Source organism: Solea senegalensis, linkage group LG14 (genome assembly GCF_019176455.1).
Source record: "Solea senegalensis isolate Sse05_10M linkage group LG14, IFAPA_SoseM_1, whole genome shotgun sequence".
NCBI classification, from domain to species: Eukaryota; Metazoa; Chordata; class Actinopteri; order Pleuronectiformes; family Soleidae; genus Solea; species Solea senegalensis.
This window is the reverse complement of record NC_058034.1, coordinates 19991261-20018305: the sequence shown is the minus strand read 5'-3', so window position 1 is coordinate 20018305 and position 27045 is coordinate 19991261. Positions and strand designations below refer to the sequence as shown.

Genomic DNA, 27045 nt, shown 5'->3' with positions numbered 1-27045 from the left:
GAGTGAGAGAGAGAGAGAGAGAGAGAGAGAGAGAGAGAGAGAGAGAGAGACAGAGAGAGAGAGACCCCTGCCAAAGGAGAGAGAGTGAGGGTACAGGAGGAGCAGTGGATGGGGATGCAGCTTTCTTCTCTGGATATAAACAATCTCCACCCAGTGCAGCTAATCAATACAGCCCAGCTGAAATTAGCCGTTATCTTAAAACGCTTTAACAACAGCATGCTGAGTGACAAACAAACACACAATCCTCCATTATCAGACACCTGAACACAACTGAGGCCGAGTGGAACAGAAGGGCACGTTAAAACACTGGTGTGATGATGAGGAAGTGGGAGGTTGAATGAAGAAGAGGTTACGTGAGAATGAGAACATGAGAAACTAATGGGGCAAATGAAAGACTATCTCCACTTGGTCCTTATTTGTATAGTTTTTGCAGCAAGTTATACACCGTAGTCGTGAAATTAACTGATATGAAAACACTGATCTATATTCTGCATGATCTGATGGAGTAAAAAACAGTTTGCCCAGGTTGTTGAGCCACTTTGTAATGAGGCAAAACCCCAAAGTAAACATGGGCAACACGTTGGGTATACACAATTGATACGGCTACAAAAAAAACTCCTTAAGGGAGTTCAGCAATTATTTGTTGAATGTACCAGATTTAAGGCTGGTACATAGCCTAATCACAAGGCACTGTAGCTACCAAGGCAGAAACCTTTATAATGTTATAATGAGAAGAGAAACCCAACAATTCAAATTATAGTAACAAGAGGAAGTAAAGAAAGCATTTGACAGATGCACTCTACACCTGTCCGTCGTGTCTTTGCTGAAGAATGTGTCCCACATTTGTTCGTAACCCCAACAACATTATTCTTAATGACTGAATTTGGACGACACCTGTAGGGAGCTATGGTGGACTTAGGAAGCCTACCCTCTGACCGCAAGCCAAGAGGTCAGAGATGTAAGGGGAAAGTCGAGGCATTGAGATTAGAGGTTTGCGCGCTGGTCGTGGGTGGAGACACAGTCAAATACCTATGGGGCCCAAGATGATGGACAAAACTTAACTTTCCCCATGGGAGGAACAAAGAGATCAAGTGGTGACTGGGAGTAGAGGAGTGACTTAGATGGATGGTAAATGAGTAGTAGGGGCCAGTAGGGGAGATAGTAGGGGGTCACTGAATAACTCAACAAGACCAAAATAGACTTGGTGGAGGGGTTCAGGTGTCCAGGCCAGTAAGATAGAAATGGAAAGTTGGAAAGGCTGAGAAAAAATTTCAAGAAGATGAGGAGATCGGGTTTCTCCTGAAACCTCATCCTGGAGAGCAATTTGGATAGAGATCCAGGACAAGCCATGCAATGGGGAGTGTGTAAGATTGAAAGGTGAACATAAAAGATTGGAAACAGACTGAAAGACTGGGATGTGAAAAAATATATATATATCTAAGAGCTTATGATCATAAAACCTCAGCTAGAAGGGATGATGGGTTGATCACTTCACATGACACAAAATATTATAGGAATATGGGTCTCGTCCCCTGCTTGGCTCCAACAACCCAACGAGACTACAGCCAAGTCATCAATTAAGGTGTGTGTGGGGGGGGTATACAGCTAATGCCTCTGAACAGACAGGGAGTAGAGAAATACAGTGAGCACAGAATATGAACCGGGGGAAGACCAGAAAGAGGGACAGTGTAGAGAAGAAATTATGAAAAGTACTGAAGATTTAAGTTTTTGTTATGGTCACTGTTTAATGAAACGGAGCACTTTGTAACAAACCGTAATGAAAAATCAAATACTTTTAACTCTATGTCTGTAAAGAGTCTCATCACAAACTTGACAAGAGATTATCAACTTGACCAAACTAAAATGCCAGTTCTCAATAGTGGGCTGCTACAATTACAGCTTTTAACTAGTGCTGTTTAACTCTCCACATGTTGCAGATTTGCATACAGTCATATTGGACTGATGTAAACAGTGTCATGTACGGATGGCGATAAACTTTGTTAGCTAGCCAATAAACTCTATGACGCCCTTAATCCCCTTTATTTTATAATGCAGGGTGTATTTACAAATAGCATGTTCTATTCCCTCCCATTTCAATTCCATTGTCCCGTGGAAGTGACAATACTCTCTCAGCCAATCTTGACCGCAGGTTCCAGTGCTGGGTACCCCCAACAGAAGGGTATTTTGATATCCTTCACAACTTGCAATTACGCAGTGTGCTCCACTGAAACAAATTGCATCGGTTCAACGTTCAGAAAGTCACCCACTCATTAGATGTTGGGGGTTAGTGCACGGTCGTGTTCTTGGGTCTCCCAAGCAAATAGACCTTAAGAAAGGCTTTAAATTAATCCACATTTCAAACTCTATAGTATTGTGTGATTTAAGCGTGCAATACAATTAATGAATTTCATACAAATCCGTTAACAGGATCCTCGAGTCATAAACTATCCCTCCATGTCAACAGCCATGTCCAGTGCCCAGATCACTCTGCCATGACCCAGAATGGCTGCCCACACCAGTCACACAATCCTGCTCAACCATGTGTCCGTGCCCGTGCTGCGTGTGTGTGTGTGTGTGTGTGTGTGAGCATGTGTGTGTGGAGGGACATAATTAACATGCCGAGCACTCCTCGGACTCCTTGCTTGTCTTCCCACGTAAACGGCAATAGCCCCAATGATTATTATGGTAACACATGAGTGTGTGCAGACATGTGGAGAAGAGCTCCGGGGGGATAGTGTTACTGTCATAGAGTCTGCGGGGCAACAGGGCGAGGGGCTGGGCAGCAATACCAGCCCACTCTCAAGCTGACAAAAGGTGAAAATTTATGGAGCACCTACCAGTAGCCCCCGACTTGACCCCTCCCTCTTACCAGAACAGAACAGAGTCAGGCAGACGAGCTCTGACAAACTCACCAATTTATCAATAAAATGATTTGGTTGGATTATGTTGAGTTTACACATAAAAAGTTTTCTTTCAGCTATGCAGATATTGAGGCTGATATTCCTGAAACTTGCGTCACTTTTAAAATACATGTCAAGTGTGATGTTTCTATTCATTTTTTTCCCCTTTATCAGTTTATTAGTATGATGATATCATGGTGTAATAGAAGACCTCTCTTTAAACTCCATGCACCTAAATGCACACACGCGCACGCGCACACACCCACAGACACACACACGATTGAATGTCACACACTAAATCCAGAGTTACACACTGACATTATAGTGACGAAACCCCATCTTGTGGGATGCAAGTTTGGCCCGGCAACAAAAGAATAACATTTTTATGAAATATAATATTTAGCCTATTGAAACTTTGATAGCGTCTGTGCACATGGATGGATACAATCCAAATATGTGTGCTTAGTGTAACTGCTACTGTACAGTCAGTCCTGCTGGTTAAAAATACTGAAATGATAGCTCATGGCAAATCTGCAGTTAGGGAAAAAAGGGTATGTATGATGTTTTGAGTAAGAGTTGCTCAATTATCTGCCCAGCCGAGTATTGGGGGCCAATATTAGGCATTTTGTCACATTTGGCACACTGTATTTTAACAATCACAATGAATTATTCTGTTGAGTACTTGTTTGCATCTTCAGAAACAAAGATCAGTATGAATTTGATACAAGGAGCAAAAAACCCAGAAACTATTCACATTTAAAGAAGCTGAGAAATCTGAAAACCTGTTTTAATTATTGAAGAAGAAGAAAATAGTTGGCGATTAAATTAGTAATCGAAAACGTTAAATGTCAATCAGTGTTTGTCAAACCTGGAAATAATGAGGTTCTTAAATGTCTCGTTATGTCCACAAACAAAAATGATTCACTTTCAATGTTCAATGATTTCTTTGTTTCATGGAGCAAAGAAAAGAAGAAAATATTCACATTAAAGAAGCTGAAACAATCAGAAATCTAAGCAAAAAGCTTCACACCAATGATTATCAAAATAGTTGACGATTAATTTAGCAATCGATTAATAATCAAATAATTTGTTTCAGCTCTAAGTCGATTAATAATCAAAAAATCGAATAATAGTTACAGCCCTATTTTTAAGTAATTACAATTAATAAAAGAATAAAAGGCTGTGCCTGTGCATTGATACAAATTTTAACAATTTTTTGTGTGTTGGAATACGTAAAATTTAAAAATGTTCATTTTTAAATGCATTTCAGTTGTAAATATTGATCATCAGCCTCATTAACTAATAATTGGTATAAATATCAGCCCTGAAAAACCAATATCAGCTGACCACTAGTCTCAGTCACTGGCAGCAATGTGAACTGAACTAACAAAACAATTGGACATTGTAAAGCAAAAACTGTGATGTTGATAATCAACTAATCAATCCATTATTGAAATAGCAAATCATTACTTTAAGACGATGAATGATGCAGGAAACAATCATTACACCTGTGATGTCACAGTTACGAGTCAACAGATGTAAAAACCTTTTATCCTATAATAAAAAAAAATCCTTTAGTATTAGATTATTGTCAAAGACTCACACTCCCATAGCTAAATATGGCAACACCCCCTACCCCAGCCGAGATATTTACCAATAAGTGACTTGCATGTGTTCTCAAATAATTAGTGGGGCTCTGCCTGTGTCCTGTTAGGTTTCTGATTTATTTGGACAGCCTGGCACATGAGCCGCTCCTCTGGATACCAAGAAAACATTTACCTCCTTAACTGGGAAGGAGTCGCAGTCATCCCAGGCTCAGGTTTCACTCCTCAATAATATTGATTGCACATTTCAACACATGCCGCTCATTCTGTGTGTAGATAAAACTGTGTAGCGTAAAAAAAAAACTAAAAACTGCCCCCACACATGACGGCACACACAGCAGCCAAGTCAAACGAATGGAAGAGTGTTAGATGTTGGAGAACATGACATGAGATTGACAAATCTTTTAAAAAGGTAAAACCCATTGAGCAACTCGAAACTCATGCAATGAAACTGAGCCGGGTCACTTGAGCGGGTTTAGCAAAGCGCTACAAGTGTTCACTGCTTTCAGTATGTCCTCAGGAAACCTACACACGTCCATCTGCATGTTCGTCTCAAATGAGTTTGAACTTTAATTATGGCCAGTTGACAGTTTAATGAGAGTCTGAAGGAGGAGGACGAGGAAGGGTCTCAAAACACACACACACACACACAAGGGGTGAGGTAGTTCTCTTGTGGACATTGAGTCTGTAAAGGAGTCCGGTCACTGGCATGACACGGCTCCCTGGATACTGAGGTGAATCAAAATGCCAAATGTTACAGAGCTATACTGAGCCTGTCTCGCACAAGACACCGTCGTACATGAGACAGAATCATTCATGCAACCGAATAACCACGCCGCGTATATATAGGCTCAAAGATAAATGCATATGGGGTTTCTAGAATGCTAAAAACAGACGAGAATTTAAAGCTACAACAGCCGTCTCTGCCTAAATTATTAAATCAATACTTCACCGTATTGCTAGAAAAACTGTGCTTCCCTTCCTCAGGTTTCCACTGAGTCGTAAAAAATCTGTCCAATTTTGCCCTACGGAAAACATCGGTTCAAGGTTTGAAACTACAATGCCAGTGCCGCACTTTTTAGACTCACCCATTGGGGGATAAGACTTCATTCCCAGAACGTAAACACGGTGTCCACCGTCTTTGCTAACAGTTACGCTAACCGGCACTTGCTCTCCAGTAAACTGAGAACGACAATGATCAAATGTCATTTTCAAACTGATATGGCTGCAAGGGAAAAGACCTGCTTTTCCGTGAAAACCAGAAGCCACTGGTCGCGGTGAGCACCGGCCTCCGGCCCCTGGCCGCGGGTGGCGGCAAGCACCGGCCCCCAGCAGCGTGTATTTTCTTTTGTATTTTTATATGTAGTATATATTTAACATCTGTGTTTATACAACTAGCACTGTCTGCTTCGAAGCTTGAGACAGCAAGACTCTCACGGGGCAACGGGCGCAGTGCATTCTGGGAGTTGCTGTTGTTCATCTACATGAGCCAAAATTAAATTTTTCTGCCTTTATTATTTCACATTTCTACTACATAGATGACCCAGTTTTAATAGACAGTTATCTTTCCAACAGTGAAATATTCCTTTAAGGCAATTAAACGACTTTTGCTTTGTTTGGTTGTGTGGGGCTACAGCACATGTAGAGTGAGTGTGTGTGTGTGTGTGTGTGTGTGTGTGTTTGTGTGTATGAAGGGACAGGAAGAGAGACATAACCACAGTCTGTCAGAAGTCAGACAGAAGGAGAAGACAAGTGGTCCACCTGTTTGACACAGAGAGCCTGAGAAAGTGAAGAGGAATGGGCAGAATGCCAGCATGTGTGTATTAGGTTAAGGTCCTAACGGTGCAAATGTGTGCGTTGTCCAACTGATAATACAGTGAGAGCACTAGAGAATGGAATTTAGAGAGAACGGTATGTGGAAAAACAGCTGATGGGGTCCTGGCATCAAAAAACACACACACACACACACACACACACACACACACACACACTCACAGTGCTAAAATGATTTGACCATTAAAGTGTTCTGAAAATAATCAACACATGATATAGAGAGAGTGTGTGTGTGTAATGTGCATGTACTGGGCTGCGTCAGTGTAAATGTGGGAGGGTGAGTCAGTGGAGGAGGAGAGCGCAGGACCGAGTGGCCACAAGTGTGAAGGAAAAGTGGGAGAAACTGGAGCAAGTGTGAACCAGACAGTGATGCAAATAAACAAACAAAAATAAACAGGCGCGTGTTGTGCCAAGCCGAGTCAGAAAAGGACAGGAGTGAAGTGTCAAATGTTGCAATGCATGAAAAATGTACCGGCTGACAGCTTTACTGTGTTATATAGAGTGTTATTATATCCCAACCAGCGGAAATGTTAATTAAATCAAAAGTTTTCGAAAAGTGTTATTATTATTATTGGACGCAAAATGAGATTAACGACAAGTCATCAAACAGCTGAAGCTGCGATACGGGGAAAGAACGGAGATTTAGATTTTAAGAAATACACCATCGTAGAATTTTTTATGAGTTATTTAAAAAGATGTATTATGGATTAAAGCTGCAGGGTTGAACCTTTGGCAACATTACTTGAAAACGTGTTCTGTCAAAAAACAAAACTATCAGACCTGACTGAGGGGGTGCGTTTGTGTGTGTTCGCAAGCAGCGCAGGGGTGGGTGGGTACTAGAAGCATTTTCTTCCCCTCACCAAACTGTTTGACCACCGGGAAACGTTGTGATTTCAGTCCTATTCCAACCCGTTTGCCGCCACCTCGCTGTACTAGCACTATGTGTCTGTTGCCTCCGTCTGTCTTGACATTAACAAATCACTTCCTGTGTGCAGCGCTGGAATGCCACGGGTTGAAACGAGATCTAACCACAGAGGGTCGTGTTGAACTGATAGGCTTAATTAGCATTGTGTGAACCCATTTGAATAATGGTTTGTTTATGTGTGTTCACACGAGGACAGACACATTCAAACTGGGAACAACAACTTAAAATAATAAATAATTGATAACATGGATTTGTGGCAAAATAAGCATATTATTAGAACTGCAACTACTCAAAATGGCAATGTAATAAATACAGGAAAGCACTGATAATGTTTTAAAATACATTAACAATCACCAAATCGTAATATCAGTCATTAATAGTCAACAGTATTTGCACAGAGCACCAAGTACTGGTGTGCACATGCATATCAGTGGAGAAGGAGGGGAAAATGATGGGGAGTAGTGGGAGCAGGGCCTCGATGCAGAGCAGCACATGATTTATGGCTGAAATAAATGGGATCACTGAAGGAACTGTAACGCGATCCCTGTACAAGGTGGTAGTGGCAGTAATGGGCTCCGTGGTGTCAGTGTCGGAGGGCGGTGTGGGGGATGGTAAACCGATGCAGACGGACCAAAGGTGGCGGCGTTGCCACCGTGAGAGCGCCACTCCTACTACTAACAACACAGGTCAACAATCAGACCCACTTTGTGTGGACTTCATGATTTAAACGTGGAGTAGACACTGCACAAAACACCCAAATCCTCATTTTATGAGAGTGCGTTTCAGATTAATAATAGCTCTGTGGTTTGTAACAGTATTAACATTTTTCCAATACAGACTACTTCAAGGTAAAATATACAATGGCCTTGAAAACAGTGAACACGAATATTCCAATACTTCGAGTGGAAAGCCCAATTTTTCCTCTTCCATCTCAGAGTGAATGTGCTGCCTCTTTTCCATTATATTCCATGGAACAGTCGATCAGTCGGAATCAAAACGACGCCATTTTGGCAAGAAACCACGCCGTACAAATACACAAAATATACTTTTCCAAAAGGCTGGGGACAGAGGACACACAAGGTGCAGAGCTCTGGCTCTCTTCTTAGACCACTTGATTTTAGGCCCGTCACTCTCTATCCAAAATTCTAATATCCGTCACAAACCGGTTTGAGTTCAAAATGTACAGCCTTGAAGCACCATAGAACACCTGAAGTAATGACCACATGCTCCAGCAGAGGGCGCTCTGAGTGCAGCTGATCACAAAAGCAAGCTGGACCCTCGTCCTGAGTGGACAATCGCAACACCACAGCATCCAGAGAGCTCAAACGACTATTAGTTGGAAAAATTATAAATAACAACTTATGTCAAACTGAAAGGTGAGTCTTCTATCACAGCTCTCACTCACCAGTATCTGTTTTCATGACTTGATTATTCGGTTATTTAACGTTCAAACCTTGTGTCTCTTCCCTCTTGTGAAAGTTATCCGGGTATCTTTTTGGTTTCGGCTGTTGTTGAATAATTAATTCACATTCAAACAATAATCTGGCGATTGATCAACAGTCATTAAATACTTGGATTGGTTTTGTTAATTAGACACTAGCTCTACAGTGACTTTCCAGTGAAGTTCAGACACACAGACAAGTGTGCAAAGCAAAGTGGAGAGCTTACTGGGGTAAAAAATGACAGAGCAATGGAGACAGCTACAGAGAGGAGAGAGAGCGTGTGAGCGAGGCTGAGGGAGGAGAGGGAGAGTGGAGTGAGATAGAGACCTAAAACGCACCAGAAGCCTGTCACATGGGGCCTGAAGGCGCTCGGCTCAGCAATCCTCCCCTCTGTTCTGTCCGATCCTGACATTTATCTGTTTTATTAGATTATCTGGGCTACATGGCTGTCTCCGGATGTGGATGCAGCAAGCACACACACACACACACACACACATATATACATATACACACACATACCTCTTGATTCATTACTGCTTTAACTGCTTACTTAGGTTTATGCCCTCTTTAAATTAAACCGCAGATAACCGAGCACCTCAGAAGACGCTCACACCCCCACCTCGACATGAGGAGGGGAGGTTAAAGCGAGTCGTTGAGGAGGAAATTAAGAAACATTGTTTGTGAGTGTATTATCACGCATGTGTGAGTGGTCATAAGGTTGGTGTTAACGGGCTCATCTATAGGGACTCTGCTTCCCATCATTAGTAATTCAATTTGCTCTTTATTAGCAGCTCTTATCAGAGGCGCAGACGGCTGCACGCCGCTTTCCTCACTCCATCTTCCTCCGCACTCACCCTTGCTCCACCTTTCCCGTGTCTCTAATTCGGAGTCCACGTCTTTAATTAGAGATGCATGTGTTCTTACCACAGGCCATTCAAGTTTGTGAAAAAAAACAAAAAAAAACTGAACAACAAAAAGAAGAACAGGACGAAGGAGGCGCAGGTTAAAATATGAGACGAGGAGAGGCAGACTGATATACGCAGAGCCAAGGGAACAAATAAAGCCTAATGTTAATCGTGATGGCTTTTCTAATGTCTTCTGACTCCATTGAGTAGGGGAGATTATACCAAGATGGGCACGAGGCATGCAGGGTGCAACGCAAAATGACCGGAGAGTTGCAGGGGCAAGTGGAGAGAGAGAGGGTAAGAGGGAGGGGGCTGTAAAAACAATGATTGCTTTCCATCAGGTTAGGCCTATATTCTACAGTTCGTTAAAACAATCCAATTTGCAAAAGGATAATTATGCATTAGCTCCTTTTTATCTACTGGAGGGAGAGCAGTGCCAGGGCTTGATAGCAGTGTCGCTGCCTGCCTCCACCTCTGCAAATTACCCGCTATCGGCACTTGTTCGCCATCACGGCTGAATTGGGCAATCAATTAACCCCCACGCCCCTGCCCATGTGTACCCTCTGCCATGACAACCAGCAACAAAAAAGCCACTCCATGGGTGGGAGAGGCTGCCCTCTACTGGGGATGCAGGGAGTAACTACTACTGGAGCTGCAGCTGAAGGGCCAATTATTTAAAATGCATACAATGCAGTATATTGATAAATATCATTAGGTTTTCACTGTTGTGTTATAATCAAAAGCGATGTAGGAGCTACTATGTACTCAAATACTCAACATGGTACCTGGCACAGATCTATAAACCTCAAGTGTGAGGAACTGAAAAACTGTGAGCACACAGATGTGAAAACTAGAAACGGGATGAAAGTACCAATTCATTTTTGTCAGAATTGCTGGTTGTAAAATAACGCGTTATATAACAGAAGCAAGAGACGTGGAAGCACAGCAACGCGCAAACACCAAGGAGACTAAAGTTAGGATGCAAGGGATCAACAGCAATGAAGTGGAAATCATTTGAAATGGAGAAATTCAGTTACACTGAACTAGAGCTTTTCTCAGCAGAGAGATCACCAACGACGAGATGATTCTGCATTTAAACCATCATCCTGACACAAGAGATACAAAAGGCATGTGATACGGAAAACAGGCCACTCATTTGACCATTTACACCTGTGCTTTTCCTCCAAAATGGCTGCAATGAAAAAGGCCTACAATTATAATTATGTATCACATCAGCCTCAATGAAGGCAGTGAAAGGTTTTTTTTAAGTTCTTTACGTTTCAGGCAAGACTGAAAAAACAGTTGTCACAGCGCCATCATCAGCCTGCAGGCTGGAATGCATATTAAGAAGTTGTGTTTTTTTGTGTTTCTTTTATTCTTAATGATAAATTCTACCCTTTTGTTTTTGTCAGTAGATTTGGTTTTGTTAACTGTTGTCACTTCTTCTGGTTGAAATGTGCCATAAAAATTAAGTTAGTGTAATTGCTGATGGGTTTGTACAAATGGAGCTTGACCACAACTAACCTGATTAGATGCAGTCACACCCGCCCCCACCCCCCCAACCATTTAATGCTACTTTTCCGCAGAAAATAAACAACGAGGGCTACAGCAGCAACTAAACAATACTCTTGTGCTCGTCTGTGCCCTTACCTGCTCTCGGTGACATGGGGGAGAGCCGCCTCAACTTGTGCCGGCCAAAAGGCACGAGGTCCCTGGAGGGCGTCCTCCTGACGCCCGGGGGAGTCCTTGTCGAGGAGTGCGTTCGTCCCTGCGGGAAGTTCTTCCCTGCTGACGGGCTGCTTCCCCTCTCTGACCCACCTCCACTGTCGTCACAACACAGAGGGCGAAAGAAAAGCATTTCATCAGCGGGACACTGGAATTTACTATTAAGAAGATTATAACAAGAAAAGTCTAATGGAAGCAGTCTAAGACAGCCAGGAGCAGTTATGGTGTACTTTGCTGCCACCTTCTGGCAAAAGACGGTGACACACATTGCGTTTGTTTCCATTATTTACCTGTTGGCAGACTTCCTGATGATCTTCATCCTGCTGCGGAGTTTGAAACCTCCGGGGGAGGAAGACGGAGGGGAGGCACGAGACGGCGAAACAAACAGGCCGCCTCTCACTCCTCTGTGACTACGATCACCTCTGAGTCTCTTGGTGGCCTCTCCCGTGTCGTGAGCTCTCTGAAGGAGAAGCAGGGTTTCAGGTGATTTTTCAGAGGTCTTGGCTTGGGCTCCGGTGGAGGAGGAGGAAACCCATTTGTACTTGGAGATCTTTGACGCGGCAGCGGCCGGGCTAAGCTTTCGCGGTAGCTTCTTGGCAGGGGTTTTCTTAGCAATTGTGGAGGAGCTTCCACTGGCGGACGCAGCTTTGGGGGCTGACGTTGGAGAAACACTGACAGTTTGTTCCACGGATGGAGAAATGGAGGTGCCTGGCTTGGATTCCAACACTCCATCATTTTGGCTCTTCACCCACGTGAACTTGGATTTTTTTTCAAAAGACTTGGTGGCTGGAGCCTTGCCGGTGAGAGACGCAGTTGCCAGGGGAGCTTGTTTTGCTCCTTTCGACAGAAGAGAGGGGGGTAATTCTGTAGTACCGGTCTGTTTGTGTTGCGAGCTTGGGCCTGTTGAGCTTGAACGTGGATATGAACCATTTATGGACCCAACCTTTGCTGGATCTTTCTCTATTCCCGCGATGTTGCAAGTGTGGCCATCTTTCTTCTGCTGAGCAAACCCTGACGATAAAGCAGCCGTTTTGGTTTTATCACCGCTATCTCCTCTGCTAGAGTTGGGCAGTGAGATGCTGCGAGTCGCAGGCCGGATACTAGAATGAACCACGGAGGAGGAGGAGGAGGCTGGAGCTGAAGGACATCCAGTAGAGGACTGAGGATTCTTGTTTCTGAGAAAATGTGTTTTCCTCCAACTCCCTGCGTACTCAGTTGCAGGGGCAGGGGCATAATGTCTCCCTCTGGAGTTGTATGAATTGAAGTATGTGCTGCCACCTCTGCCTCTGGCTGATGTTGGAGCTTGTGGATCCCTCTGGACAGCTGATGGAAACAGTCCGTCACCATGGACCCTCTTATGTTCATTGATGAGGTCTGTGAATAGAAATAAGAGTGATTTAGTGGTCACCTGACAATTTGACTTTTTGGCAGATGCCAATCTATAGAAATCAGGGAATCTAATGACAACAATATATGATGCTGATTTTTTTTTTTTTTTATCATTTATATACTTTGATATGCTGGGATGGTTTTCTTTTTTATTCAGTCTGATAAAAAACACATAGTTGCTGAAGTTAAGTAACCATTTGTTGAACAAAACTTATGCTTTGTATCCACACTATGGTGGATTATATTTTTTAAGTAAAAAATAAAAAAATAAAAAAAAATTGATACATTTATCAAGTTTCTTATAAAAATATGTACTACAAAGGCAAAAGGACAAACCTCTAGGAAAACCAACCATAAACAGACATTACAATAAATATTAAATGAATCAGTTGCATTGTTTTGCCGTTTGAAACTGTGTACAGTGCAAACTACAGTATCTGAGGTAAAATGATAAACCCGAACATTTGTGGAGAAACTTTGAAAAAGCCTGATTCTTGGTTCAGTTGTAGCACTCGAGTATTGTTTTTTTTACATTAGTAAAAACAATAAAAAATAATGGTTTCCCAAACCTAAAAACTATGACAAATGAAAATGATTCAGATTCTTAAGATTTCTTTGTTAAATGGAGCAAAGAAACCAGAAAATATTCACATTTAAGAAGCTGATTTTATTTATTTTTTTAAAATAGATATGCAAACTGTTTAATCGAATATCAAAACAGTTGACAATTAAATAGCAATGTGTTCTTTTAATGGTGGTGAGCCACAGCTGAATGAATGTAGGGGAAACACTGATGTTGTTGACACAACAATTACCTGGTTTCTGGCAGCTAACATTAACCTGTACCTATGTGCCAGCAGCTAAACCTAATCACAGCTGTGACTTTACCTTTCAAACCCACACGCTGCTCATACAGACTTACCCTGAAGTGACTCAATTTGCCCCATCAGATAATCACTCTCTTCCATGTTTGTGGCTGAACTTGCATGTAATCTGTCTGTCCTTGTGGATTTCCACACTGTCTAATCACAGAGTGACCGATTCATGGGTGATTGAAGTTTTTACCTAAATCTGATGTTTTTTTTAAAATGATTTCTCTTGCATCATCTTTCCACCAACTGCCTAACTCTGCTTTGATCGATGACAAATATTCACCATGTCTTTGATCTATAAAAAGTAGAGGTCTCAAACACGCGGCCCTTCAATTAAGTTATGAGTTATTTCTGTATGTTTTTCTTTAAATGTATAGGTTCATTCACACACTTTTGAATTTGTCACAAATAGCATTATTGCATTGTAATGATTGAATACCCTGATTAAACAGTTACTTTTTCTTTTCTAACTGAAGAAAACAAAATGTTTAATCACAATATAGACAATAAAGTCTATTGGCCAGGTGACTTCCGCCCAAGTTTCCCCTCACTGATTTGAGCAGCGCCACCCTGAGGAGACATGAAGTAATGATGTCCAGCGAGTGAAATTGACTGAGACCGTTTACTTTAGAGTGCCTTAATTTGTAACATAGTATATATCACCAATCGACCCTTTATGTGCTGAGATAAAGACTTCAAACGTATCCATGTATCTGGTGTGGACATTATTGTGAAAATCTTCAGGAAGTACAGCTACGGTGGCTTTGATGTCAGCCACTCGAGCCCAGAATGTTCGCCGAAATACACACCTTTAAATCTAAAAACGAACAAAAAACGTCACCTCTTACGTAAAGTAAGTAGAGGGACTGAGAAGACGTAATTATGTTGTTTTAGGAAACACATCTAGTTCAATTGTCGCGTTAAACGCTGCGTGGCGATATAACCTAGCCTAGCTGCGGCTGAATCAGTGCACAGAAAAGGACGGACATGTGTCGATGTCGTTGGTGGATGACAACAATAGTGTAACTCCGTGTTTAATCTTTTAATTGGTTTACAGCAACTGACACCTGGCAGCACACGCGTCAGTTTAAACTATTTATAGAACGCAGTGTGATGCTAAGCAGGTAGTTCTACGGCAAAAAGGTCGCTTTTAAGAGGGAGACAGCATCAGCAGCTAAAGGTAACGGCAGCTGTGACTTTGTGTTTTTAATCCGCCCGCTGCTCACACAACTGCCACCATTCTCAAAAAAACACTTACCACCAAGAAATTTGATTTGTCTCTCCAGCGATTCTTTCTCCGCCATGTTTACGACATAACGTTTACGTCATCAAACGGCGACAGATGTCGGGCCCTCGCAGATGACGCTTTTCGTATCGTCCAACCACAGAGAGCTTATTTTGAATGTGAAGTTTGTTCCCGAGTCTTGTCTTGCAGGGTGAGTCCAAGGCACTATTTGGTGAGCGTATACAAGCTACATCAGAAATCAGCTCGGGTGCCACAATCAATTACAGATCAGAAAAGATTAATTTTGCATCATAAATACATGTCTACATTGAACTATATATTAGTCCACATCAACACAGACACTTTTATTTTGAAAGTCTGCGAAACCATCCACACTTGACAGTTGCTTTTTAGGTTATATGTGTGTATGTATGTTTGTATGTATGTATATATATATATATATATATATATATATATTCATATTTATTTCTGAAGTACAAAAACAGCAAAAAAACAATTCCCTTCAGGATAATAAAAGTATTCTGATTCCGATTCTGATATATAAGCTAGTCTAGTGTTTTAATTACAATTGTCCGCATGTTATTGATTTGATTTCCGTCTGACAGACTAATTTTGCATCATCGTCATCATGTTATTTTTTTGTAAACTATACATCAAAACAAACACTTTTACTTTGGAATTATGCACAATATTACCCTTGAATACATTTAATCTGCTTATTACCAATACATTATTGTATTATTAACAGTTAATTTCCCCCAGAACTGGACTTTTTCTACTTTGAACGACCCCCTGAGTGCTGACCATACTAGAAGTTCACTTGCCCCCAGAGTGAAGTGAGGCTGGTGGTTGCCTGTCAGACCGGACTGAGGGTTCACATTGCCTTCTTCGCTAAGTGTCGTAGGCTAGACTGTCAAGAGATTTGGGAAACAAGCGAGACGTTTTCTTGAAAACATTGATATTAAACACTACAGGAGATCGTCGTGAGTTTGTTCTGCAGACTTTTGTTAAGTCTAACTTCACACCTGCACAGTGTGAAATGTCAAGTGACACATTTATGGTGAAATGAAACGAGAAGAGAAGTGAAAGTGAAACGTGGAAAGAGCTGGACGTAAATCAACAGAGGAAATCGCGGACGACTTGGAGGGGAAACCTTTAAAGTTGCTCAACAGGTGAGTTAAGCAAGATTACGCAAACTAATGCAGTGTTTGTCATCAATGAGTGTTTAAGAAGAGTGACGACAACAACGAAGTTGCTCCATTTTGTATGTTTTCAATGTTATTAGTGATTTGTTAGCTGTGATTTCACGTTGTCATGGTTGTCGTAAGCTAACACAATTGGTAGCAAAAGCTTTATTTTCAACAAAATAATACATTTCCTGTGTGTGTGTTCTTGGATGTGTTACCTATTAAGGGCCAGTAGTCAGGACCAGGACCAGGGCCAGTAGTCCTCATGTAGACCAAAACCTGGTCCTACATTTCTGAGGAACTGGTTTAGGGCTAAGATTTGAGCTGTGGCTAGGTTAAGTTTAGGTTTAGGCATTAAGTGATCGTGGTTTAAGTTAGGGTTAAGGCTTTTTTTAGGCTGTTCAAATAAGTGGAGTCCTTAAAAGGATAGCAGTGTGAACCTGTGTGTGTGGGTGTGTTTGTATGGGTGTCTATGTGAGGACCAAAATGCATATAAACCTAAGAGAGTGAGGACATTTTGGCATGTACTCAATGAATCAAGAAAATAGTCAACAGATGAATCAAATGAATACTTTTTAAACCTTGTGTCCACCCTGCATCAGAGTTTTCAAGCCCCTAAAATGTTTGCAAACACTGCAGCTCCAGTTCACTCAGAACACCAGGGCTGTGTTTTAGTTTGGACAGACTGACACATTATTGGGAACAATGACGCAGCTTCTGTGGGGAAAGGTTTTTGTCCAGCACTGTCAGGTCAACACCTCATTGTTGATCACAAAAGCCTTAATCTCTTGTTTTACTTTTTTTTTTTTTTGCCATAGCTGTCGTAGTATTTCTGCATCAGAAGCAACTCACTACTAGCCAGGCGTGTGCGTGTGCGGCATGTAGTCATGTGATATGTTTTCAGGTATGATAGTATGGGTGGAGTTCATTTTTGACACAGAGCTAATCTCTCATTAGGATGATTGTTTATATAAATCATCCTAATCTGTTACCGTGATGTCAGTCGAGCTTTCTGAGAGAGGGAACTAGATTCAGCATCGCCCCTGGGCTTTGTTTATGGCCACATAAATCTGACAGATTTTAACAGGAGGCTTTGACCAATCACAGGACAGGTCTTTTTGGAAAGAATTCTCAAAAATATGAGTACTAACATTTGTGTGTGTGTGTTGCTGTCTGTACAGCTCCCCACGACTTCCACTGTCGTCGTGACCATGACGTCAACAGAACATGTCTACTTCATCTTAACTAAACGCCCTGAAGCTCCTGGACACCTCAAAGCTGGTAGCATATGTTACGCCCCTGAAATCAAGTACAAGAGACGTGTGCATTCCAACAAGGTAAATGTTACCCCTTTTGACTCGCAAACAAACTTAGATTATGCAATAGATTTAGACTACATGACGGAGCTGAGTGCGGAGCACACCGAGCTGCTGCTGGCCCTGCCGGATGACAAAGAACGATTGCAGTGGTTCCAAGAAAAATCTGCTCTCCAAACTGCAGTAGGACTCTCTGAGGGCAATGCAATTATTGTGCTGGAAGGAGAAGATGAAATGAAGGGCATCATCCGCTACGTCGGAACTGTGTCGGGACCAAAATATAAACGTCCTTTAGCAGGAAAGTTCTTTGGGATTGAACTCCAGGTGAGCCTTTATAGTGGTGGATTATTTTTATATATATATATATATATATATATATATATATATATATATCTTTATATATATATATATATATATATACACATATACTGTATATATATCTTTAAAGCAGCATTGTTGTTGAAGAAAACTGACACAACACTGTTAAATATTCAGAGTATCAGCCTCAAAAAAGACAAAAGTGTACCAGTACCTTTGTAGTCAAAGGAAAAAAGACACTGATATTAACTCTAACCACTTGCTATGCTTTTTTTGACCTCCAGGGAGCAGACAAGGGGAAGGGGACGTGCAACGGGAGATATCTGTACAAAGATTACTTCTCCTGTGAAAAAAAATGTGCCGTTTTTGTTCCATTCTCCAAAGTCAGACCTTTGGTTCCCATTTCCTTGACTCCCACTGCTCCAGAGCCGCCGCCACAGCAACAACCAGAGGCGTTACTGCCGGGGGACAGAGTCACTTACTTCATCGAAGATAAATTAGGCCATGGAATGGTGGTGGATGTGCTGAAAGAGGACGGAGAGCGTTTTGTTCGGATCTCAACGGTTAGTAATATCTCAAGTGTTTGTCTTTTGGCACTCGTGATTAAAAGCATCCATGATTATCTCTTCTCCACGTGAGAGTTAATTAGAAACTAGCCATTTGTTTTGGAATGAATTTAGAGCAGTAACAAAACGGCAACACGTCGCGTTCACGCAGATCGGACACGTGATGGCACCAAACCAGGAAGTCATGATCGACTAGCTTTTTGAAAATCCATTAGTGCACTCCTTGCTCATCTTTACGCTCTCGAATACAAGCCAAACGTCAGATTTTCTTTTGTACAAAGACATGTTTCTGACTTGTTTTGCTGGTGTTTCCAGGACATGGATGAGAACGGGAAGATGGGAGGTGAACTGAAGATTCTACTACACTGTGTGGTGAAGGGAGAGGTGTCTGCAGGTTTGAGCAGCTGTGCACATGGTGACGTTGGGGGCGCTTTTGCAATGAATCTGATACTAATAAAGTTTTTTTTTCCACAGCGGAGCCAGAGAAGATGGACATCGATACGCCGCCGACAAAATCAAAAGCTTCTGATCCGGACACGCTGCTGAGTGTAAACTCTTTGGTGGAGGTGAAGTTGGCTCTCAGGAGGTCGTATGGAATCATTCGCTGGATCGGCAATCTGCCTGATAAAGAGCAAACCATGGCTGGACTCGAGCTGGTAATGTTCTGGGCTCGACTATTCTAACGCTAAACCATTTAGTTTTATGTAAACCTGTAACAGAACTATACGTTCTATTCTGTCGCTGACTGGAAGCCGGTATAAAGACTTTACAACTTCAGTATTGTGCCTAGGGATGACCAGACTACCCAAAATAGTTGTGTGACACACAGTTGGACAAAGAAAATTTTTAATTCATTTTTAAGGGTTGCTCTCAAACTGTGATCTTGACGTTCTCACGCTAACCCTGCAGGATGAAGACATGGGCGTGAGCGACGGCACCTTCAAGGGTGAACGCTACTTCTGTTGTCCTCCAAAACGAGGTCTGTTTTTGAAGCTGAGCTCCTGCCGTCCCGACTCACGTTTTCAGAGCTTATCGGCCAATCACAGTGAGAAGATGCCTCAACTGGAAGACACAGGTTAGACCGTCTTGTGTACTAATGTAGAAAGATCTGAAGCGTGCATTGATAATGTGTTTTTGTCAGAGTAAAGTAATACAATGATATTGTACATACAGTTTATTTGTATGATGAATAGGGCTGCGGAAAAACTTATTTTGTATACTTCGATACCAATTCATGAATAATACTTTGATACCAATACTTTGATACCATTATCATAAAATTCCTTAATTTTGGCCCAGTTGTCCTCTAGACGCACACCCACACGTCTTAATATCTAACGGTTACTTCCTGCACACCTCGAAATGGCAAGCAGAATAAGCTTATTTGGTCACTGACGCTGATGAGACTACAGAAAACACACAATATTCTGTCTCTTGTAAGCTGAATTCTACATTTACCAGTTGCTCCAACAGCAGGGGGCACCACCTGTATTATGTTGTTATTTGTGTTAACCTGCACAATGCATGCGTGTGTTGTTAGAGGTAGCGATGGGGCACAGCACAGGGAGACTGGAAACGGTTCCACCCATCAGCACAGAGCAGGTGAGCCGCATCCTGACCGGACGAATGAAGGGGATCCAAGGACACTGCAACTCCTGCTACATGGACGCCGCCCTCTTTAGGTCAGGACGATGCATTTTATAATAATGATAATAAACATTTTAAACGGTCTACACTGACGTTTTTTGTCTGGTTGGTGACACAATATACTATTTTTTTGTTTAGCTATTTCTGTGAACAGTGCCTTTTTATTAAACTTAAACTGTGTTTTCAGTTTGTTCTCCTGCTCCTCTGTGCTCGACTCCATGCTGTATAAATCAACGGAACCTCAAGACGCCCCGATTCAGCGAACGCTGCTCTGCGACATTGTCAACCCCCTTCGCAGGTAAATGCTTTAAAAAGTGTCACGCGAGGCAGCTGTCGCTGAACGTTTTTTTTGCCTCTATTTGGACAATATCGATAGTAATCCGCCAAAAGAAAGTGGAAAATGAATGGAAGGGTGAACATTAAATCACATTCTGCCTCCCAAGATATCAGCAAACAAGTCTGTATTACTAAATTAGTCGTCAACTATTTTTATAATCATTTAATCGAGATGAGTTTGAGTGTTTTGTAAGGGAAAGCTTGTAAAATGTGAATATTTTCTGCTTTCTTTGCTCCACATGACAAAGAAATCATTAAAACTGAATCTTTTTTTGTTTGTTTTTTTTGGACAAAACATTTGAGAACATCATCACTCGACGATCACTCGAGAAAATAATCGACAGATAAATCCATTATGAAAACTGTTGAACATTCAAAGCCGTGTCGTTCAATAGGGACAGTTGCTTTTTTTTCTGCCATTAAATGATTAAAAACACGTTTGTGTATACTCACGACGTGCTTGTGCCGTTTCCTTCGATCTTTTGTTTTATACCAAACCCCTACATGTTGCATTGTCTTGTGTGTTTTCTGCTGCAGTAAGGGTTTTGTGGACGGCAGGTACGTGATGAAGCTCCGACAGCAGCTGGAGAAACACGGCTACAGTCATTCCTTCACCACGGACGAGAAAGGTGAGTGTAACCTGCAGAGCTGGTGTTTTGTGGTTTTAAAAAAAGGGGACGCTTACTGTGTGACTGCTGCCTTTCAGACCCAGAGGAGTTCCTCATTGTCATCATGCACCACATTCTCTCCCTGGACCCTCTACTCAAACTGTAAGCTTGCATTTCCTCCATAAGGAAATAATCCAATACTTTTCTTTTGACGTTGTCATCTTGACGTCTGGTGCTCTTCCCCCCCTTTTAGCTCCGCCGGTGGTAAAGTGCAGGAAAGCTACTGCTATCAGATCTTCCTGGACCAGAACCACAGCCTGGTGCTGCCGACGGTGCAGCAGCTGCTCGAACACTCGTTCCACAGCGGACGACTGAAACTGGCAGAGGTGAGAGCTGCTCGTACCTACTGTCTCGGCTTGGAAGATACATCGCTAAAGCACAACTGAAGATTTGTATAGTCATGCAACCAAAGGAAATCATCACAAATAAATGACATTTTACTTTAGAATAAATAAAACTAATCATTCATATTTAAAACTCTTAAGTCACACAAGATTCTACCTGACATTTATTCTTTATGAGGCTGTCTTTCAAATGTCCACTTAAGCCATGGAGTCCAAGCATAGAGGTGACGCGTGCTTCAATAAAAACTCCGTGGACCACGTTTTTACTCTTTACTGAAACTCTCTCCTGTCATACAAAGGCGCGTGATAAGTACAATAAATGCAAAATAACAATAACTAGTGTGCTTATTCTTCAGTCACTTATTCTTAACCAAACAAAATACACCGTTATTGGGTCACAAATGGCTCCAACCGGGTCACTAAGTTTGAAACTTGGCTTTGTACCGATCGATTATGAACTGATTACTTCATTAAACTACTTTGGCTGTATTTTTTCAAGAATCATAAAGTTATTTTTCAGCTTCTTAAATGGGAATATTTTCTGGTTTCCTTGCTCCTGAGAAACACCTTTCAACATCAACTCATCAATTAATGGAGGAAATAAAGGAATAAAGTTATAAAGAACTTACTTAACTTACTAGGGCTTTTGTTGTCTTTTGAAGGCGGTCACTTAGACTTCCTCTGTTGTTGTGGGAATGAGCCGTGTCTCTCAGATCCACTGTGTGAGGATCACATAACACATTAATCTCTAAAACTGAACCTTATCTGTAGTCTATGCACAGAATTTCCAAGGATACATGCGTCTAATGCTGTGTTTTCCCCAGTAGATGGCGTTGTTGTTGTTGTTGCAGGTTGTTGCAGGTTGTTGCAGGTTGTCTGATGTTTCTGTGCTCTGACGACAGGTTCCCTCGTGCCTCATCCTCCAGATGCCTCGCTTTGGAAAGAAGTTCAAGATGTTTGACAAAATCATTCCGTCTCTGGAGCTGGACGTCACCGACCTCCTCTCTGATGGTGAACTGAAACATACGCAGACAGACAGAACAGGGAAGGACATGGGGGAGATCCTGAAGATGACCTGAGTGTGTGTGTGTGTGTGTGTGTGTGTGTGTTCCAGGTCCGCAGCAGTGCATAATATGTGGAAACATGGCCGCCGAGCAGTGCAACGACTGTTTTAAAGACCCTGTTTTCAGCTGCACGGGATTCAAGGTCTTCTGTCGCATGTGCTCCACTCAGGTGTGATAACCTCTGTGTGTGTGTGTGTGTGTGTGTGTGTGTGTGTTTACTGAGGACTTGTGTGAACAATGATGTTGTTTTTGTCTGTGTGACTTAAGCCAACTTCACCACCTCAGGCTCTGGTGAAGCAGTAGAACTTAAATGACCGGGAGAAAACAAACAAAGGAAAGGAAAGAAGCTTCCTCTGAACCTGCTGGTTCGGGTGCGGAGAGACCTGTAGCGCCTCGCGGGGGGGGAGCGGGGTGAACGGTCTGTGGTTAGGGCACTGCGTTGACGGCGCCATTGTCTCACTCACAGTGAGAGTGGGAGTGGCCACAGTAGAGCGACGGAAGCCAACGTAGTGCTTCTTTTACCGATATATTTAACGATGTCTTTTGCATTTCTTATCCAAATAATGTCACTTACTCGTGCCCGTAGCAAGACACCTGTGAAGTTTGAAATCAAGAGATATGCGAATAACACACACACACACACACACACACAGACAGACAGACAGACAGACAGACAGATGTTCCTGGAATTTATCTATAGACTGAACACTGATCAAAACTGAGCTGCTTGACCCATAGTCTACATGTGTAGTAGTTTGACCTGAGGAGAGCAGCATGGCAGTAGCAATCGAGAACACTAACAATGACTAAAAAAATCAAAACACTAAAAGCCGAAGTTAATATTAAAAGACGCCCGAGACCACACAATTGTCATGCTGGGTTAAAAGCCAAGGAGTAAAAGTGAGTTTTAAGACGTTAAGTTTCCAGGGTGGTGGCCTGTTTGACTTGGGTGGGTAACTCATTCCACAGTTTCGGTGCCAGTGCTGAAAAAGCTCCATCGCCTTGTGGATTTTAGGCACAACAAGGATACGCTGATCTGCAGGGATCTGAGGGAGTATATAACTCTGCTAAACCATTCAGAGACTTCAAAACAAAGCGTAACATTTTATAATGAACATCAACAGGAAGCCAGTGGAGAGAGGCCAGAATGGGAGTGATGTGGTCATGTTTACCTGCTCCTGTTAAAAGTCCAGCAGTTAATAAGTTAATATCACTTTCCTGAGAGAACAGAGTGAGAAGCCATCTGCAGCAATGTGACTTATAACGTGTGTCTGAAAGATATAATAATGTTGTATAAATTTTAATGTTGGAAAGTGGTGTTTTAGTGGTTTACTACAGTCGTCTGTTTTTGCAGCTTCCGCGCACAGACTGTGTTTAATGATTGATTTCATATTATGGGATACTTTGGCAGCTACTTTTGAAATAATCTGAAATTGCCCATGAACGAACGGGGAGCTTTTAACGTCCTCGTGTAAAATACACACTTAAAACCTTGTTCAAGTGGAGCTCATCAACGTTCACTGTGTTATGTTCTGTGTCTCCGTTTTGCCGCTTGACACCGTTTCAAAATAAACTTTCAGTTGAAACGGGAAAGAAGCAAAAAGCATCACATTAGCCAGAGTGAAAACGACGTCTTTATTTTTCCAGGTGCACTCCCATCAGCAGCGGCGATCCCATCGTCCGGCTGCTCTGGACGTCCCAAAAGAATACGTGGGTCACCACTCGCCGCACACCCTGACCAGAGACAAACTGGAGCTGTTTGCCGTGCTGTGCATCGAGACCAGCCACTACGTGTCCTTCATCAAATACGGACCAAGCCCCGAGGACTGGCTCTTCTTTGACAGCATGGCGGACAGAGAGGGTGAGTGAGCCGCCGTCTCTTCACGCGCACACAAAGAAAAACGCCACCTCTGTGTGTGATTTGTGTGTGTGTGTGTGTGTTTTCAGGAGGAACAGATGGCTTCAACATCCCCGAGGTGTGCGTCTGCCCCGAGGTCGGCACGTACCTGGAAATGCCTCCCGCCGAGCTGGCCAGTCAGGCGCCACGGGACATGAAGGGTGTGGCCAAGCGCCTCTTCTGCGACGCCTACATGTACCTGTATCAGAGCACCAGCATGTGCCTTTACCGCTGAGGTCGTTCATGAGACGGCGTAAGAATACAGAGCTGCCTTTTAGCTGCCGGTGTCATTTCCTTGGGTTGATTCTTGTACGGTCTGATTTGGTTTAATAGGTAATTTAATTTATATGATGACACTGTTGTGTTGTGTGTTTCTCTGCAGTGTAGCTGGAGGTAAATGTAACAACCGACGATGAAATTTGCACTATGAAGACGAGGAAATTGAACCATAATCACAGACAGTGCGCCGCCTCGTTGCGAATATCACTTTCTATTGACAGTTTTTATTTGGAGTTTGTACATAATTGCCGACAAATGGCGGCTATTAGCTTCTTTCAAATGCCACTACTGTGAATTACACATGTGCAGTAGTGTGTATTTGTCATAATTATTGCTCAATGAAGTCAGTGTCGCACTTTATTTTGACTTGTTTTCAGGACAGACTACTTCAATGATCCCCCAGACAAATTTTGCCCCGTCCTTTTAGTTAACATTTGTGTGAATACATTAAGTTTCATAAAATTTTATTAGGTATTTACAGGTTATGGCTGTAAATGAGTTACTGGAAATATGCACAAATCTTTAAAACGTGGGTGGTCCTACACAAGGTTTGGGACACACTGGTCTCGTTCATACTGCACTGTATCAGTATATATAAAAAAAAAAAAAAGCGAAAGAAGAATCTCTTTAACGTTGAGTATTTTATATTTGATTTTTGCTCAGGAAACGTACAACACGGTGAATTGTATGATGACGTAAACACGGACGACGCGACGCACCCTGAGCTCTTGTGTGTGCGGGTGCATTTCTGTGCTTGTTTGAAGGGAAACGAAACAAAAATAGATGTATGTATATTTTTCACAATACTGTGCAAAGCGACGGGCGAACCCACTTATTTCCAAATACTTTACTTCCTCATTAAAGGGTCGTTTAGGGCGGGGACACGAGCTGTCAATCTGTCAAGTCCGAAATGAATAAATGAATAAAATGATTTTTTAATCTTTCTTTTCCTTTGACATTTGTTGTCTGTTTATTGATTGTTAGGATCTTTAATGATGACTTTATCTGTTTTTCTGTTATTGTTTAATTTTAGGGCCCGAGCCACGAATGGCAGGGGCCGAAACTGTGGCTTTGTGGTCATTTTTGAGGAGGTTAACGTGCATAAAAGCTCTAGAGACTTGGCACGGAGGTCAGTTGGGATGAAATTACTTCCTCCAAAGGGGGGCCCAACAGAAAAAGTTTGAGAACCACTGTTATAGATATATATATATATATATATACACATATAAGTGAAACAGCAAGACTAGTTTTAAACATTCATTTCAAAAAATAAATGACCATATGAATAAAACATCAGTGAGTGTGTGTGTGTGTGAGTGTGTGTGTGTGTTGCCATGTTCCTGCCTCTGCTGTTTCAGATGTAATTCATTAATTAGCCCGAGGCTTTTTCGGGGCATCAATTAATCCATTCTCCATGAACGAATAAAGTGTCCCCACGCAATTTTTTAAGAGCTCACTTTAGGGTTACCTCGTCCTGGTGAGGGGGTCGCAGGGGGAGGAGAGCGACGTCTCGCACCAAATCCAATCCAACTTTATTTGTGAAGCAAATTTAAAACAACCACAGATAAATAAGACACTAAACTGGTATTTCAGGTAGAAATGTCAGCGTTGCTAATCCATCACTAAATCAATCGTCAACTATTTTGATAATTGATTATGTTTGAAACAAGATTTCTGAATGTTTTAGCCCCTTATATGTGAACATTTTCCGGTTTCTTTGCTCCGTATAGACAAAGAAATCATTAAAACCGAATCATTTTGGTTTGTGGAGAAAAACAAGAGATTTGAGAACATCATAATTTCCATGTTTGACCTTTGAACCCCCGCGTGGATTCATTTTTGTAATTAGATCATCAATCAGCGAACGCAGTTTTTATCGGGAGCTGTGTGGATGAGAATGTTTATTCACTGAAGTCCAGTCTTGACTAACTCCCGGTTTGGTCTTTTTTGAACACGTAAGAACAGGAGCCTAAATGACCTCACTGATCCTGGCAGATCCAGACTAAACCCCTGCATGGAGAGTTCAGGTTGCTTCCTGTCTGGACGCAGAGATCTTCTGCTGACATGCAGCGATGAGACTCAAAGGTGACCTCTTGTTTTGTTTCTGCTGGCGGTGAAACTACCCGCCCCTAGGAGATAATACAGATTCTTGAACTTGAACTAAAATGACTTAAAAAGGCATAAGACACGCTGCGGAGGCTCAGGCTGACACAGGTCACCGCGCTGTAACGTCTGACCGCAGCTTTGAAGAGCTCTCTCGTGTCCATCACTTGAACAGCTTCACATGAGATGTGAATACAAAGCCGGTTTTCTGGCATTAAACTGCAGGACTTTCCTCAGGTTTCATGTCCTCCGTCTCATCCTCTTCCATCCCGAACGGTGCCTCGCTGGATATTTGTCTTCCTCGCGGATCCTTTTGATCCTGAGAGCTTCCCCTCGCCATGATCGGCTCTGTGAGTGACCTCTGTGCACGAGTGGGGGTTCTTTTACACACCCATGGGCATTGGGTTGGCAAGTGTTAGCAGCATATTCAGCATTATTACTGTAAGGGGGGAAAAAGCACGATGCTCAGCTGAACGACT

General features: G+C 42.3%; 2 protein-coding genes across 2 annotated transcripts in view; one reads left to right on the top strand and one right to left on the bottom strand.

Annotated features, from left to right (window-relative positions):
* zc3h3 (zinc finger CCCH-type containing 3) overlaps positions 1 to 14939 on the bottom strand; it is a 54796-nt gene extending 39857 nt beyond the window's left edge. Inside the window, exons 1-3 of the mRNA XM_044043781.1 lie at positions 14854 to 14939; positions 11625 to 12708; positions 11260 to 11432 (exon numbers count right to left, since the gene is read on the bottom strand). Coding sequence (XP_043899716.1) covers positions 11260 to 11432; positions 11625 to 12708; positions 14854 to 14899 — 1303 coding nt within the window. The 5' untranslated portion in view covers positions 14900 to 14939. The remainder of the gene's footprint in view (positions 1 to 11259; positions 11433 to 11624; positions 12709 to 14853) is intronic.
* A 772-nt stretch (positions 14940 to 15711) lies between these two features.
* Positions 15712 to 25407, top strand: cyldl (cylindromatosis (turban tumor syndrome), like). Its single transcript, XM_044043782.1, has 15 exons — positions 15712 to 16013; positions 17210 to 17668; positions 17947 to 18225; positions 18544 to 18622; positions 18703 to 18884; positions 19138 to 19303; positions 19769 to 19910; positions 20063 to 20173; positions 20749 to 20840; positions 20918 to 20981; positions 21073 to 21205; positions 22126 to 22234; positions 22338 to 22456; positions 23935 to 24148; positions 24235 to 25407. The coding sequence occupies exons 2-15, from the start codon at positions 17240 to 17242 to the stop codon at positions 24417 to 24419; spliced, it is 2304 nt and encodes a 767-aa protein (XP_043899717.1). The 5' UTR covers positions 15712 to 16013; positions 17210 to 17239; the 3' UTR covers positions 24420 to 25407.
* Positions 25408 to 27045: the final 1638 nt, after the last annotated feature.

Bases quoted from the DNA above. Each gene is read 5' to 3' on its own strand.
- cyldl (XM_044043782.1), top strand. From the start codon at position 17,240: ATGACGTCAACAGAACATGTCTACTTCATCTTAACTAAACGCCCTGAA. The intron at 18,226-18,543 runs GTTAGTAATATC...TGGTGTTTCCAG, and splicing joins GTTTTGTTCGGATCTCAACG to GACATGGATGAGAACGGGAA. The intron at 20,174-20,748 runs GTAAATGCTTTA...TTTCTGCTGCAG, and splicing joins ATTGTCAACCCCCTTCGCAG to TAAGGGTTTTGTGGACGGCA.